Raw genomic sequence first — 13,519 nt, 5'->3', positions numbered from 1 at the left:
GAAGAGGGTCAGAGGGAGAAGCAGACTCCCTGCTGAGCAGGGAGCCCAATGCGGGACTCGATCCCGGGACCCCAGTATCATGACCTGAGCCGAAGGCAGTCGCTTAACCAACTGAACCACCCAGGCGCCCTGAAAAATTTTTTTTTAAATAAAAAAAATTAAAAAGTACGAGAGAGGAGAAAATACCACCACAATTTTTATAAGAATACCCGTAAGAGCTGAATCTTAAGCTCTCAGTAAGGAAAGATAAGAAGCAATCCAATTTACACCTCAGCATCCCCCCAAAACTCAGGTGACACTGGGTATCCCTGGGGGGGGGAGAGAGAGAGGTAGCGGTGAAGCTAAGATTAAAAACAGGAGTATCAGTTAAAAATCTGCTTATGAAGCAGTTAGTTCCCCAGATTCCTCCATTTACTCAGCAGAGCCAGGTGGCTACGCCTTCAATTCCCTGGTAAAGACACCTGAATTATTATCTGGAGAACCTCAAACAGTGGGTCTCTCTGGACTGGGATGGGGGTAGGAACAAAAGGCACAGTTGAGGAAAGTGTATTGTACTGACATACAGGGGATTAAGTGGACATCTACGGGTGGAAAGTTAAGAACCCTCTCCCCCACTTCTATACCCTATCACTGCCACCCCAGGCAGGACACCAGAAGATTCCTCTCTGAAGAATCTGATTAGGAATGTCAGGCACTATTATAGGCTCTGGAATAGAAGATCAGTGATCAAAACAAAGATCTCTGTGCTAGTGGAGTTTTCATTCAAGCAAAAATCTAGAGAAACTGATGTTGGAGCTTCCTCCCCCCAAAATGGCCCAGCCAGATCACCCTGTGATAAAGAAATCTCAGCCATGTATACATAACTTCCAATCAGCTTTTTTAGTACTCTATTTTTAAATATAAACAGCATGCAAGAAATTATCAGACTTACGAGGAAAGCCTCTAATATGAAAGAGGAGAAAAAATGGGAAAATAAAAGCAACTTTGAGAAAACAGATTGCACAACAGAAAACAAACTATCATTGATATCCTCAGAAAGATAAGACATATCAATAAAAAAAGTATAGGATGCTCTAAAAAAAATCTTGGCAATTAAAATATAACAGCAGAAGTGAAAACCACTGAGGAAATTCCTCAGCAAGTAGAGCAAAAGAACAAACAAAATAGAAAATAGGAGGAAAAAAAAAATTAATGGACCAGTCCAAGACACATAACATCTGACTTTTGGATTTCTAGAGAGACCAAATAAAAATTACAGATAGAAAAAATTGTATTTAAGAAAGAAAAGATAGGTGTGGGTGCCTGGCTGGCTCAGTTGGTAGAGCATAAGACTCTTGATCTCTGGGTTGTAAGTTCGAGCCCCATGTTGGGTATAGAGATTACTTAAAAATAAAATCTTTTTTTTTAAACTTCAAAATAAAATCTTAAAAAGGAAAATTTCCCAGAATTGAAGGACATGAGTTCATGATCATAAGAGCCCATCAAGTACTAGCACAACAGGTGAAAAAGATGCACGCCAAGGCACATCATTGTGAAATTTTAGTACATTAGAACAGAGGGGATAGGTAGAAAATCCTAAGAGCTTTCAGGTCCAATACAGTGGAGCAAGAATCAGAATGGCATTAGTCTTCTTAACAGCAACACTGGAAACTAGCATATCATGCAAAATTCTAAGGGAAACTGATTTACAAACTCAACCATTAGTTAAACATAGAGGTAGAATGAAGTCATTTTCCAGATACAGAAAGTGTCCAATATTTTCTTTTCCATGCACCTTTTCTCTGGAAGCTCCTGGAGGATGTACTTTACCTTAAAGAGGAAGTAAACCAAAAAGAGAACAAAGGATTTGGGCAATACAGTATCCAAAATGGGAGAGAGGTGAAAGGAAACCGGGGTGATTACAAGACCATATTTATCCATGAGGCTTAGAGAGAGCCATCAGTCCAGCTTGGAGGTCAGAAAGCTGCCGGTGAAATTTCTTCAGGATGAAACTGACAAAAACCTGATGGGTCTGAATACATGGGGAGACTTAGACAATTGGTAAGGAGTCTGGGGTTGAGTTAGTGATCTAACCCTGATTTTTAATCTAACAAACATATTAGGACATGTGGAAATGGGAAGGGAAGCGGTGAGGTTAAACAAAAAAAAAGCCAAATCCTTATCTGCCAGAAAAGAAGGTCAGTAGATAATGCTTAAAATGGAAAATGAAAGAAATATTAAAATGTTATTTACACACAAGGGGCAAATACCCTAAGAATCAGCTAAAAAGAAAGTAGTTGCCTCTGGGGAGCAGAAAATAATGGGAGTAGGAGACTCTTAAAAAAAAAAAAAAAGCCTGGGGCACCTGGGTGGTTCAGTCAATTAAGTGTCTGATTTTTGATTTTGGATCAGGTCATGATCTCAGGGTCACCGGATCGAGGCTGGCATTGAGCTCCATGCTCTGCGCAGAGACTGCTTGAGATTCTTTCCTTCTGCCTCTCTCCCTGCTGGGTATGTGCTCTCTCTCTCTCTCTCTCAAATAAATAAATAAATCTTAGAAGAAAAAAAAAAAGAAAAAGCTCCATACAAAAGCTATTATCCCATGAGTGTGTTTCTCCCCCATGTGTCTTTTTTTTAAAGATTTTTTATTAAATTTATTTACTTGAGAGAGATAGAGGGCAAGCAAAAGCAAGAGAGAGAGCACAAGCAGGGGAGAAGGGGCAGAGGGAGAGAGAGAAGCAGATTCCCCACTGAGCAGGGAGCCTGACATGGGGCCTGATCCCAGGACCCTGGGACCACGACCGGAGCCGAAGGCAAAAAGCAGATGCTTAACTGACTGAGCCACCCAGGCGCCCCTCCCCCACCCCATATGTGTATTTTTAAGGAGAGAAAGAAGGGCAATTTTGGTATGTTCATTCATTCAACAAATACTTACGGTGTTCTCTCTCTGCCAGGCACTATTCTAGACATTTAGACTATATCAGTGGCAATGGGTAGGAGGAGTGGCAGGTTGCAGTAGGCCTCACTGAGTGAAGACTTGAGGAAATGAGGGAAGGAACCAAGGAGATATCTGGGGAAATGGGTTCTGGACAGTGGAAACTGCTTGAGCAAGGGTCAGTGTGGCAGGAGCAGAGTGAGTGAGGGGGAGAGACGGGCTTTTACTCTGAGTGAAATGGGGAGCCACTAGAGAATGGTTTTGAGCAGAGGAATCACAGAATCTAACTTGTTTTAAAAGGATTGCTCTGGCAACTGTGTTGAGAATAGACTCTGGGTATACAGGAGCAAATTGTTAGGAAGTTTTTACAGTAATTCAGATGAAAGATGATGAGGATGGTAGTAGCAATGGTACTAGTGGTTGGATTTCAGATACTATTTTGGTAGAGCTAAAGAGATTTCCTAATGGAATAGATATAGGAGTATGAGAGATATAGAGGAATCAAGAATAACTCCATGGGGTGCTGGCCTGCCTCAGTCGGTAGAGCATGTGACTCTAAATCTCTGGGTCACATTGGATATAGAGATTACTTAAAAAACAAAAATAATAAAATTAAAAAAATGCAAAAACAAAACAAAATAAAACACCTCCATTGCTGGAAGACAATGTAATTCTTTTAAAATACGCTCCTTTAAACCATGCTGACTTTCTCATTTACTCTTTTGGCCAGATACTCAATTTTTTTGTCCTAGTGAGAATACAACCAACTCACTTCCAAATGATTTCCAGTCAGTAATGTAGAATATCAAAGAACAGAAAATATTGCAATCTACTTGCAAAAAGTTAAAGTGGGACTCAATTAGAATAAACTCTAAAAATTTAACCTCAAAACAATGGGAGCACCAATCCATTCCTGGTTTAAACAACAAAACTACAAAATACATAAAAAACCGATTTCTTACTCTGTGGGAATATACCGCGCCTATATCAATCTTGTATGGATTCATTTTCTGCATCTCCTTTTCCAGATCACTCTGGTTGTTGAAGGATTGGTAGCGAATGTAAATATCATCTTTCAATGTGAATGAAAATTCACGGTGTTGAAAGTAATTCTTTATTACTGCAAAATAAATATACAACTTTAAAGTTAATTTGGTAATTTATTCAGCTCAGCTCATTAAAACATTAACCAATAAGATATTTTTAATGAGCCCTCTGCACAACGCTGTTACACGTTAAAAAAAAAAAAACCTAGTCCCTAATCTGAAGGGGCTTACCATCCTGCAACTGATAGGAAAAAGTAAATATGAGGAAAAATATGCAGAAATATTTTAAAGATGTAATGTCCCCTGTCTCTCCTCGGCGGACACTACTAAGTTCAGCTGCGAAGAGTTCAGTACCTCTCGTCTTCCGGGAGATGCCCGGCTGTCCCTGATACAGAACATGCCTCTGCAGCTTCAAGCTACGACCCAGTAATCTCCCTGGCTCAGGCACCGCGGTAGGTAAATGGGGCACTGAACGTGAGTGCCACCACGTAGTGGTAGGAGCAGCGGCTCTTTCTTTTACCGTGTGGCCGGAGGCTGGTTACCGTAACCTCTCTCGGCCCATTTATACCTCTGAGGTGGTGGGAAGGGCTCGAGATAATGCGCGAAGGCGCCCGGCATAATGCCTAGCGCACAGGAGGCACTTCATACTGTCATTCCAAGGTACCCTCCCAGAACCTCTTCACCCTCCCCGCCGAACCACTACCCACTCCCCTCCCGGCTTCCATCACCTCCGCCATAGTTGAGCCAACGATAGTACTGGGCGTAGGGAAAAAGCCTCCGGTAGTAAAGCTTAAGCAGCTCAGGCAGCTCGGCTGGGTCAAACGTCTCCATGGAGCGCGGGACTCAACGTCTGCAGGGTTACCACAAGAATTGGCGGGAACCACACAGCCGGAGCCTCTGACACTGCGCAGGCGCGCTGTGCCCGTGGCCCGGCGTCTGCACGGGCCGCTGGGAATTGTAGTTCCCACTTGGGGGTTGGCTTAGAGCGCGGCGTGGTCTGGGCCTTTCAGCGTCCTCACTAGGTCAGCTGCTCTGGTGGGTAGAAGAAAGCCGCTCCCATTCCCGGAAGGAAGGTCTCCTACAGAAAGGTGAGCCCTTGAGCATATTGACTTAGGTTATTAAGATGAAGTAAAAAAATGTTCCCCGCTAACTTTATGAATGTTTTCGAAATAACGCATTTGAACAATGCAAAGCAATATCTTTTTTTCTTTTTTTATTCATTTCAGAGAGAGAGCACAAGCAGGCAGAGCTGCAGGCAGAGGCAGAGGGAGAAGCAGGCTCCCCGCTGAGCAAGGAGCCCAATGCAGGGCTCGATCTTAGGACCCTGGGAGAATGACCCAAGCCCAAGGCAGACAACCGACTGAGCCACCCAGGCGCCCCTAAGCCAATGTCTTTTTGAGAGGGTTTGGAAATTAATTCTTCCTAGAATTACTAGGTCCAATATGTGGAAATAAACGAAGACCAACCAAATAAGAAAATCAAAGGCTATTTATTCAAGGGGGTCAGCTGCAGACACTTGAGTTTTGGCAGAGACTCAAAGGCAGGCAGAGGAGTGGGGAAGCTTTATAGTGGGGGAGAGGGGAGGTTTCAGGAATGTCCTGATTCAACGGGAAAGCTGTAGTTGGGGTAACTAGGAGTAGGGACATTCTGTGGGATTCATTAGGAGCGCGTATTGGCTTTCTCTGGTTGGTCCTAAATTGGAAGTGGCCACAAAATCTGGGGAAGCTGATACTTATTAATCAAGTCCTGGCCATCTGGGGCCAATTGTTACAGGGGTTACTAGAGACAATGGTCTGACCTCTGCAAGTCTGACTTAGAGCAGGCTGGCTTCCTGAGCTGTTTATTACAGATATGGGGACTGGTTACCTGGGTTGGCTTCTTCAGGTTGTAGGTCACGGTTCTGTTTTGTTTTTGTTTTTACATAAACTCTACGCTCAACATAGGGTTTGAACTCACAACCCTGAGTTGCATGCTCTGTGAGCTGAGCTACCCAGCAGCCCTCAGAGTTCTGTTTTTATATATGGTCTGGCTACTGTTCGTATATTCAGTCTCTCAAAAAGAACACCCAGGAATGCTAAAATCTGAATTAGAGGAATCTTGCAGAATCCTGGAGAGCTTTACAAGTATAAAAGGAGCCTGTTTGCTACTAATGTGCAGATCTGCCAATCAATCTTACCTGGTAAAGACACACCTCATTGCAAATGCGGACTGGGTGGGCAGTCTATAATCACAAAGATATCATGTCACTTAAAAACCATCATTTTCATGAATTTTATGTTTGCAGTAACAGTAGGAGAGCAGGGAGAGCATAGAGTCTCTAGTAAGTTATTATTAGCCTAATCTCGAAAATGATCACGGTCTTTCAGCTTCTGTGGGCAAAGTGGTCAAAATGGGCTCTGGGCAGATCATACTTACTTGAATATTCCTTGAAATCTGGTTTCCTGCACAGATCTTAGTTGATTTTCATAATCCTTATGCATCTTGTTTTGGGTAGGGTGAGTTTTGTTACTGGGAAGGTCTTTACTCTAATAATAATGACGAGTGCTCTGGGGAGTGCTCTTTTCCAGAACCATATCTGTCTGGACTGTTTAATGGAGGTTTCTCAGTTTTCTCATTGCTGCCTTTAGGAACTGACTTCTTTGGGATGTTTGGGAGTCCCCTGTTTGAATTTCAGGACCACTAAGGAGGGCAACACCAGAAGGAGCTAAGATGTAAGGGGAGAAAGCAAAGGAAGTTAAATTTTTTGAGTTCTTACTATCTGCTCGATTTATTTAACATCAGTTTTCTCATCAGGAAAAGGAATAATAGTAATAGCTAGTATTTATATAGCATTTGCTATGCTGTCAGGTATCCTTCTGAGAATTTATTCTTCCACTTTCCACCTGTCAGAATGGCTAAAATAAAAAAGACAAGAAATAACAGGTGTTGGTGAGGATGTAGAGAAAAAAGAACCCTTGTGGACTGTTGGTGGGCATGTAAATTGGTGCAGCCACTGTGGAAAACAGTATGGAGTTTCCTCAAAAAATTAAAATAGAAATACCATATGATTCAGTAATTCCACTACTGGGTATTTACCGGAAGAAAATGAAAGCACTGGGGCGCCTGGGTGGCTCAGTTGGTTAGGTGTTGGCCTTTGGCTTGGGTCATGATCTCGGGGTCCTGGAACTGAGCCCCATGTCAGGCTCCCTGCTCAGTGGGGGTTCTGCTTCTCCCTCTCCTTCTGTGTTCTCTCTCTCGCTCTTTCTCAAACAAATAAAATCTTTTAAAAAATTAAAAAAAGAAAAGTACTAATTAGAAAAGATATGTGTGCCCCTATGTTTATTGTAGCATTATTTACAGTAGCAAAGATATCTAGGCACCCCAAATATCCACCAATAGATGAATGGGCAAAGATGTGAGGTACACACACACACACACACACACACACACACACACACACACATAAACACACACACACAATGGAATATTGCTTAGTCATAAAAGAGAGTGGGATCTTGCCATTTGCAACGACATGAATGGATCTAGAGAGTATTATGCTAAGTGAAATAAGTGAGACAGAGACAAATACCTTATGATTTCACCATGTAGAATCTAAGAAACAAAACAAAGAAACAAAAAACCAGACTCTTAAATACAGAAAACAAAATGGTGGTTGCTGGAGGTGAGGTGGGTGCGGTGGGTGCGGTGGGGGGGGGGGGGGGGGGGGGGGGGGTGAAATAGATAAAGGGGATTAAGAAGTATTAACTTCCAGTTATAAAATAAGTCACGGAGATGAAAAGTACAGCATAGGGAATATAGTCAATAAGATGGTAATAATACTGTTTGGTGACAGATGGTGACTACACTTACTGTGGTAAGCACTGAGTAATGTATAGAATTGTTAAAAAAAAGAATTTATCAGGAAACTTGGGTGGCTCAGTCCATTGAGTGTCTGACTCTTGATCTCAGCTTGGATTTTGATCTCAGGGTTGTGAGTAAAAAAAATGTACCCCTCATAACCCTATATGGTAGATACTAATATTATCCTATTTTGTAGCTGGGGAAATATTCAGAGAATTTAAATACTTTGTTTAAGGTCACACCAGCCAGATAGCTCTCTGCATTTAACCCCTAAGCTACGTGCTGTGTCTCGACAAGGGGTTGTCATGAGAATTAAATGAGATGAAGTGAGAGGTCCCTAGCACAGTTAACTCATAGGCCACTACTACAAGGTGTGAGAAAACGGTCTAATTCTGTGCAAATGCTCTGGTAGAGAGGCTGTTATCCTCGGTGCCACTGGGAGGCAGTATTGCCATTCAGTTGGTGCCCCCTTGCGCTTTCATCCCCTTAGGTGCGAAACCCCTTTGTCCTTCAAGCCTTTTACTATCTGCCATCCCCTTTACAGTTACCGTATACATCTGCTGTCATCCTTTTTGAGTAATCCATCAGTTCTAGGTCTCCCTAAGTCATTTGCAGACTTGGACACTTACCTCGTGGACTTCCCTTCCCGTTCAACGACTATTGTTATTCTGGTTGTTTTTAGCATGTAAAAGATGATCTATGTGGTAGATAGATCCACAGATAGCTAATGAACATTTGTGTTGGACACTTAGGCTCTGGGGAGAAAAAAATTGATGACATGGTTTCTGTTTCCGAGAAAGTTATAAGCTAGTAGGGGCAATAGACACAAATCAAAAAGTGAAAGGAAGTGTTGTAGATGCATTTATTTTTTTATTTTTAATTTTTAAAGGTATTATTTATTTATTAAAGATTTTATTTATTTATTTATTTGACAGAGAGAGACACAGCGAGAGAAGGAACAGAAGCAAGGGGAGTGGGAGAGGGAGAAGCAGGTTTCTTGCTGAGCAGGGAGCCCGATGCAGGGCTCAATCCCAGGACCCTGGGATCATGACCTGAGCTGAAGGCAGACACTTCACGACTGAGCCACCCAGGGGCCCCTATAGATGCATTTATAACCAGCTGTCTATTGGTATCAGCATTTTCCGTAAGACTTGGGTAAGATTGGTAAAGGAGCACAGACACAAAATTGTAAATGGCGTGGCACTTTCCAGAAAGTGCCAGTAGTTCGTTTGGACAGAGCTCAGACTTGAAGGGAAGGCCTGGTGAGATATGGGGCTAAGAGGCAAGCTATGGCCAGAGCATTGGATATCCGCCAAGCTAAGATGTGTGGAAATAAAAATTCTTTATCTTCCATTTTTATTCCACTTTGATTAAAATTAAGATAAAATATTGATCATACCATTATTTGATGAGATGTCTTGGGAGTAAATAATCTTGTTGAAACAAGTAATTTGAAAATTTGATATACTTCTGTGCTAGTTGTTTTCCTCTTTAATAAGGTAAGGAAGAGAGGACTAGAGAATATGTTCTGATGAATCAAGAGCATAATAGAGACTATCTAGGTGGGGCCAAGGTCATATTTAGGTTTAATTATGATAGGTTCTGTCTCTGGTTATCATGAACTACTGAAAAGTAATAAAGAGCACCTTCATAATTGTTTAAGGGCAAAGTTTTAATTTACTCTCACAGGGATGCTGCTTTTAACCACAAAGCAAATGATGGCCACAAAGCCAATAAAACAAGTGTTATAGGACATTGCAGTTGTTTTTTAATCTCTACACTGGATTTCATGTATAAAATTGAATTTTTTCACCTAAACTATAAGTTAACCCATCAGTTTTTTTGGTAAGTAACCTGCCAGTATACATACTGTGTAGGTTTTCATGTTAGTCACGAAGTTGCATACTCTTTGGGTCTAGCTTTCTCTTTGCAGGCTGTATAAAATAAAGGATGGCAGATTCAAATGGGAACACATCAAACCTTGTTCTTCCACAGGAATTTGGATTGGTCGGAAGACAGTGGGGAGCCTTAGAAGGCTTTTAAGCAGGGGAGAGGCATAATCAGAGTTGTGTTTTATTTTTTTTTAAAAAGATTTCATTTATTTATTTGAGAGAGACAAAGAGTGTGAGAGGGAGCATGAATGGGGAGGACGGGCAGAGGGAGAGGGAGAAACAGGTTCCCCACTGAGCAGGGAGCCTGATGCAGGGCCCAATCCCAGGACCCCAGGACCGTGACCCGAGCCAAAGGCAGACACTTAACCAACTGAACCATCCAGGCGCCCCAAAGTTGTGTTTTAGAAATAAATTCTGGAACCCTGAGGAGGGCAGATAGGAGGGGAGAGAGCAACCAGAAGCAGAGCAATCCCCAGAAACTTTTGCTGGAATCCAGGTGACAAATACTTGTGGCCTGAACTAAGGCAGTAAAGTGGAGATGGAGGGGATTGGGTGGACATAACTGACTTAAGAAGGTAGAGTTATTGGGGCACCTGGGTGGCTCAGTCATTTAGCGTCTGCCTTTGGCTCAGGTCATGATCCCAGGGTCCTGGGATCGAGCCCCGCATCGGGCTCCCTGCTCCGTGGGAAGCCTGCTTCTCCCTCTCCCACTCCCCCTGCTTGTGTTCCCTCTCTTGCTGTGTCTCTCTCTGTCAGATAAATAAATAAAATCTTAAAAAAAAAAAAAGAAGGTAGAGTTAATATTGATTGGATATGGGGAAGGAGGAAGTGGTCTAGGATGATTGCTCAGGTTTCAGGCTTGGGCAACTGGTGAGAAGTGGGTTGTCCGGCACCCAGCGGGCACTCATTACATTTGTTGAATGTTGAATAGATTTAGGGACAGGAAATAACATGAAAATGAGGAGGATTAGATTGCAACAAAGCGTCCTTCTACAGTTTTGGAAAGTTTAATTTGAGTTTAATTTGAAAGTATAATTTTTAATTTGAGATACCCCCTAAAAGCATCCTATGCTTTTCTTTCATAGACCCCATCAGTATGTAATGATATATTTATTTGTGGGACTATATATTTAATGTCTGTTTTTCCTGCTAAGACTATAAGTTCTAAGATTTCAAATATCATGTCTACTTTACTCACCCCTACTGTCTCCAGTAACTTGATAGGACCTAGCATGTAGTTGGGGGAATACATTATGGAATGGATGGGTGCAGCCAGGTGGGAGATGTCCAGCAGGCACTTGGATCTGAGGAGCTAGATCTCAGGAGTGAACTGGACTGAAGACAGAGATTTGCAAGTCATTAGCACTCAGATCCGGGTTGAAGCCGGTGATGACTGAGGATATGTACAGTGAGAAGAGAAAAAAGGCCAGGAGGGAACTCTTAAAGATACTGACTTTAAAAACTGGGTAGAGGAAGGGGAGCCAGCAAAGCCAATGTGAATGAATAGGAATAGAAGCAGGAAAAGAGATGGGAAGGGTGATTTCATAAGAGCCAAGGGGGGAGAGTTGTGAAAGGGTGCTGATACCAATTCCAGTGTGGTTGGAGGGTGCACATATCCAAACCAATTCTTCAGACACTAGCTGGGTGTCCTATAATTCAACAGTATCTACCTGGAGCTAGCATCAGATTCCGTAGGTTAAGGGTTCAATCACACAAGACTGCCCCACTTCAGATGCTGATCGCAAGCCCCAGCTTGTCACCTGTGCTTGTGACCAACTGGCTACAAATCAGAGGGTCCCACAAATCGCTCCTTGGGTTTGATTAATTTTCTTTTCTTTTTTTTTTTTTAGATTTTATTTATTTATTTGACATAGAGAGACACATGGTGAGAGAAGGAACACAAGCAGGGGGAGTAGGAGAGGGAGAAGCAGGCTTCCCTCTGAGAAGGGAACCCGATGCGGGACTCGATCCCAGGACCCTGGGATCATGACCCGATCCGAAGGCAGCTGCATAACGACTGAGCCAGCCAGGCGCCCCGGGTTTGATTAATTTTCTAGAGCTGCTCACAGACCTCAGGAAACCCCTTTACTCACTAGATTACCAATTTATTACAAAGGATATGAATCAACAGCCAGATGAAGAGATACATAAGGCAAGGTATGTGGGAATGGGCTTGGAGCTTCCATGCCCTCTTCAGATTCTACCTGAATTTAATCTGCATGTGTTCACCAACCTGGAAGCTCTCTGAACCTTGCCCTTTTGGGTTTTATGGCGGCTTTATTACATAGGCACAATAGATTAAATCATTGGCCATTGGTGATTAAACTATCTCTAGCCCCACTCTTTCCCTGGGGTCTGGCGGTGGGACTGAAAATTCCAACTTCTGTTCCTGGTTGGTTCTCCTGGCAGCCAATGAAGTGCTTTCCAAAAGTCACCTCATTAACATAAGCCCAGTTGTGGTAGAAAGGGGCTTGTTATGAATAGCAATACATCATTTTACCTTCATGGCTCTGGAGTGATTTCAGGGACTGAGGACAAAAGGCCAAATATTATCATAAGGAAAGATGCTCCCATTGATCTTTTTTTTTTTTAAAGATTTTATTTATTTGTCAGAGAGAGAGGGAACACAAGCAGGGGGAGTGGGAGAGGGAAAAGCAGGCTCCCCGCTGAGCAAGGAGCCTGATGTGGGACTCGATCCCAGGACCCTGCGATTATGACCTAAGCTGAAGGCAGATGCTTAACTGACTGAGCCACCCAGGCATCCTTTCCATTGCCCTTTATCCCTCAGGAAATTCCAAGGGCTTTGGGAGCTGTGAGCCAGAAACATGGACAAAGACCAAACATATATGAAAAATAAATAATTGGTCATCTGAAAGACCAAATATATATTTCTTACAAATCACAATATTGCATACTGATACATGCTACATTATGGATGAACCTTGAGAACATTATGCTAAACAAAAGGAGCCAGTCATAAAAGGCCATATATTGTGTGATTCCATTTATGTGAAATGTCCAGATTAGGCAAATCCGTAGATGTGGAAAGTAGATTAGTAGTTGCCTAGGGCTGGAGAAGGGAAAAATGGTGACTGCTAAGGAGTACAGGGTTTCTTTTTGGGGTGAAGAAAGTGTTCTGAAATGAGATACCCTGTGAATATACTAAAACACACTGAACTGTATACTTTGAAAGGGTTAATTATATGGTATGTGAACTGTGTCAATAAAGCTGTTATTAACACACACGTACATACATACATACACGTACACATCCTGGCTGCAGGGCCCAAGACTAAGCAGCTGCAGCTCTTTGGCAAGGTGTCTCACTCCATGAAGGCTGAGATCCCAGAGTTGTGCAGCTGATCTCAGATTGGTGGTCTGTGTGGGCTCTGCTTAAATTAGCCGGCCTCCTTACTCCTTACTCCAGCTGGGGTTTTATATTTTAGTATTCCAACTTAAATCAGAGGATGGGGGCCGAAGGGCATGGAAAATGCTCTGGTTGGCCAGGGCAGCTCTTTTCTTTCTGCTTTTTATTTCGGTTATAACCGATCTGGTTCTCCAGTTGAACAAGGATGGATGACATTGGTGAGAACTGTGAGCTTGGCCCGAGGGTGTGGAGTGGCCCCTGCTCTTACCACAAGGTTCTTACCACGGACGGAGATACTGTGCAAGCAGTGCAGAAGGTGGAGGGGGTGTGGCTAATTGGAGAGGCTGGGGCTGCTGACCTCCGAGGATTCATGAAGTCCTCCCAAGTGTCCGGGACTGGACTCTTCCCTGAGCCGGTGGGGGTGGTGGTGGTGGTGGTGGTGGTGGTGGTGGTGGTGGTG

General features: G+C 42.9%; 2 protein-coding genes across 3 annotated transcripts in view; one reads left to right on the top strand and one right to left on the bottom strand.

Moving 5' to 3' along the window:
- The window catches only part of PRIM1 (DNA primase subunit 1), a 22,363-nt gene extending 17,500 nt beyond the window's left edge, over positions 1 to 4,863 (bottom strand). The window contains exons 1-2 of one of the 2 annotated variants that reach the window (XM_073900811.1): positions 4,689 to 4,863; positions 3,877 to 4,034 (exon numbers count right to left, since the gene is read on the bottom strand). In XM_073900811.1, coding sequence (XP_073756912.1) covers positions 3,877 to 4,034; positions 4,689 to 4,791 — 261 coding nt within the window. In that variant the 5' untranslated portion in view covers positions 4,792 to 4,863. The remainder of the gene's footprint in view (positions 1 to 3,876; positions 4,035 to 4,688) is intronic. The other variant, XM_025882830.2, reaches the window with a different exon arrangement.
- Positions 4,864 to 4,963: 100 nt separating this feature from the next.
- The window catches only part of HSD17B6 (hydroxysteroid 17-beta dehydrogenase 6), a 37,274-nt gene continuing 28,718 nt past the window's right edge, over positions 4,964 to 13,519 (top strand). Inside the window, exon 1 of the mRNA XM_073900807.1 lies at positions 4,964 to 5,048. The gene's annotated coding sequence lies outside the window, so the exon portion shown is untranslated. The remainder of the gene's footprint in view (positions 5,049 to 13,519) is intronic.

This window comes from Callorhinus ursinus, unplaced genomic scaffold, assembly GCF_003265705.2.
Source record: "Callorhinus ursinus isolate GAN/ISIS: 27379988/994484 unplaced genomic scaffold, GSC_fseal_2.0 scaffold14, whole genome shotgun sequence".
NCBI lineage: Eukaryota > Metazoa > Chordata > Mammalia > Carnivora > Otariidae > Callorhinus > Callorhinus ursinus.
Note: the sequence above shows the minus strand (reverse complement) of the source record. Positions and strands in the feature narration are given on the sequence as shown.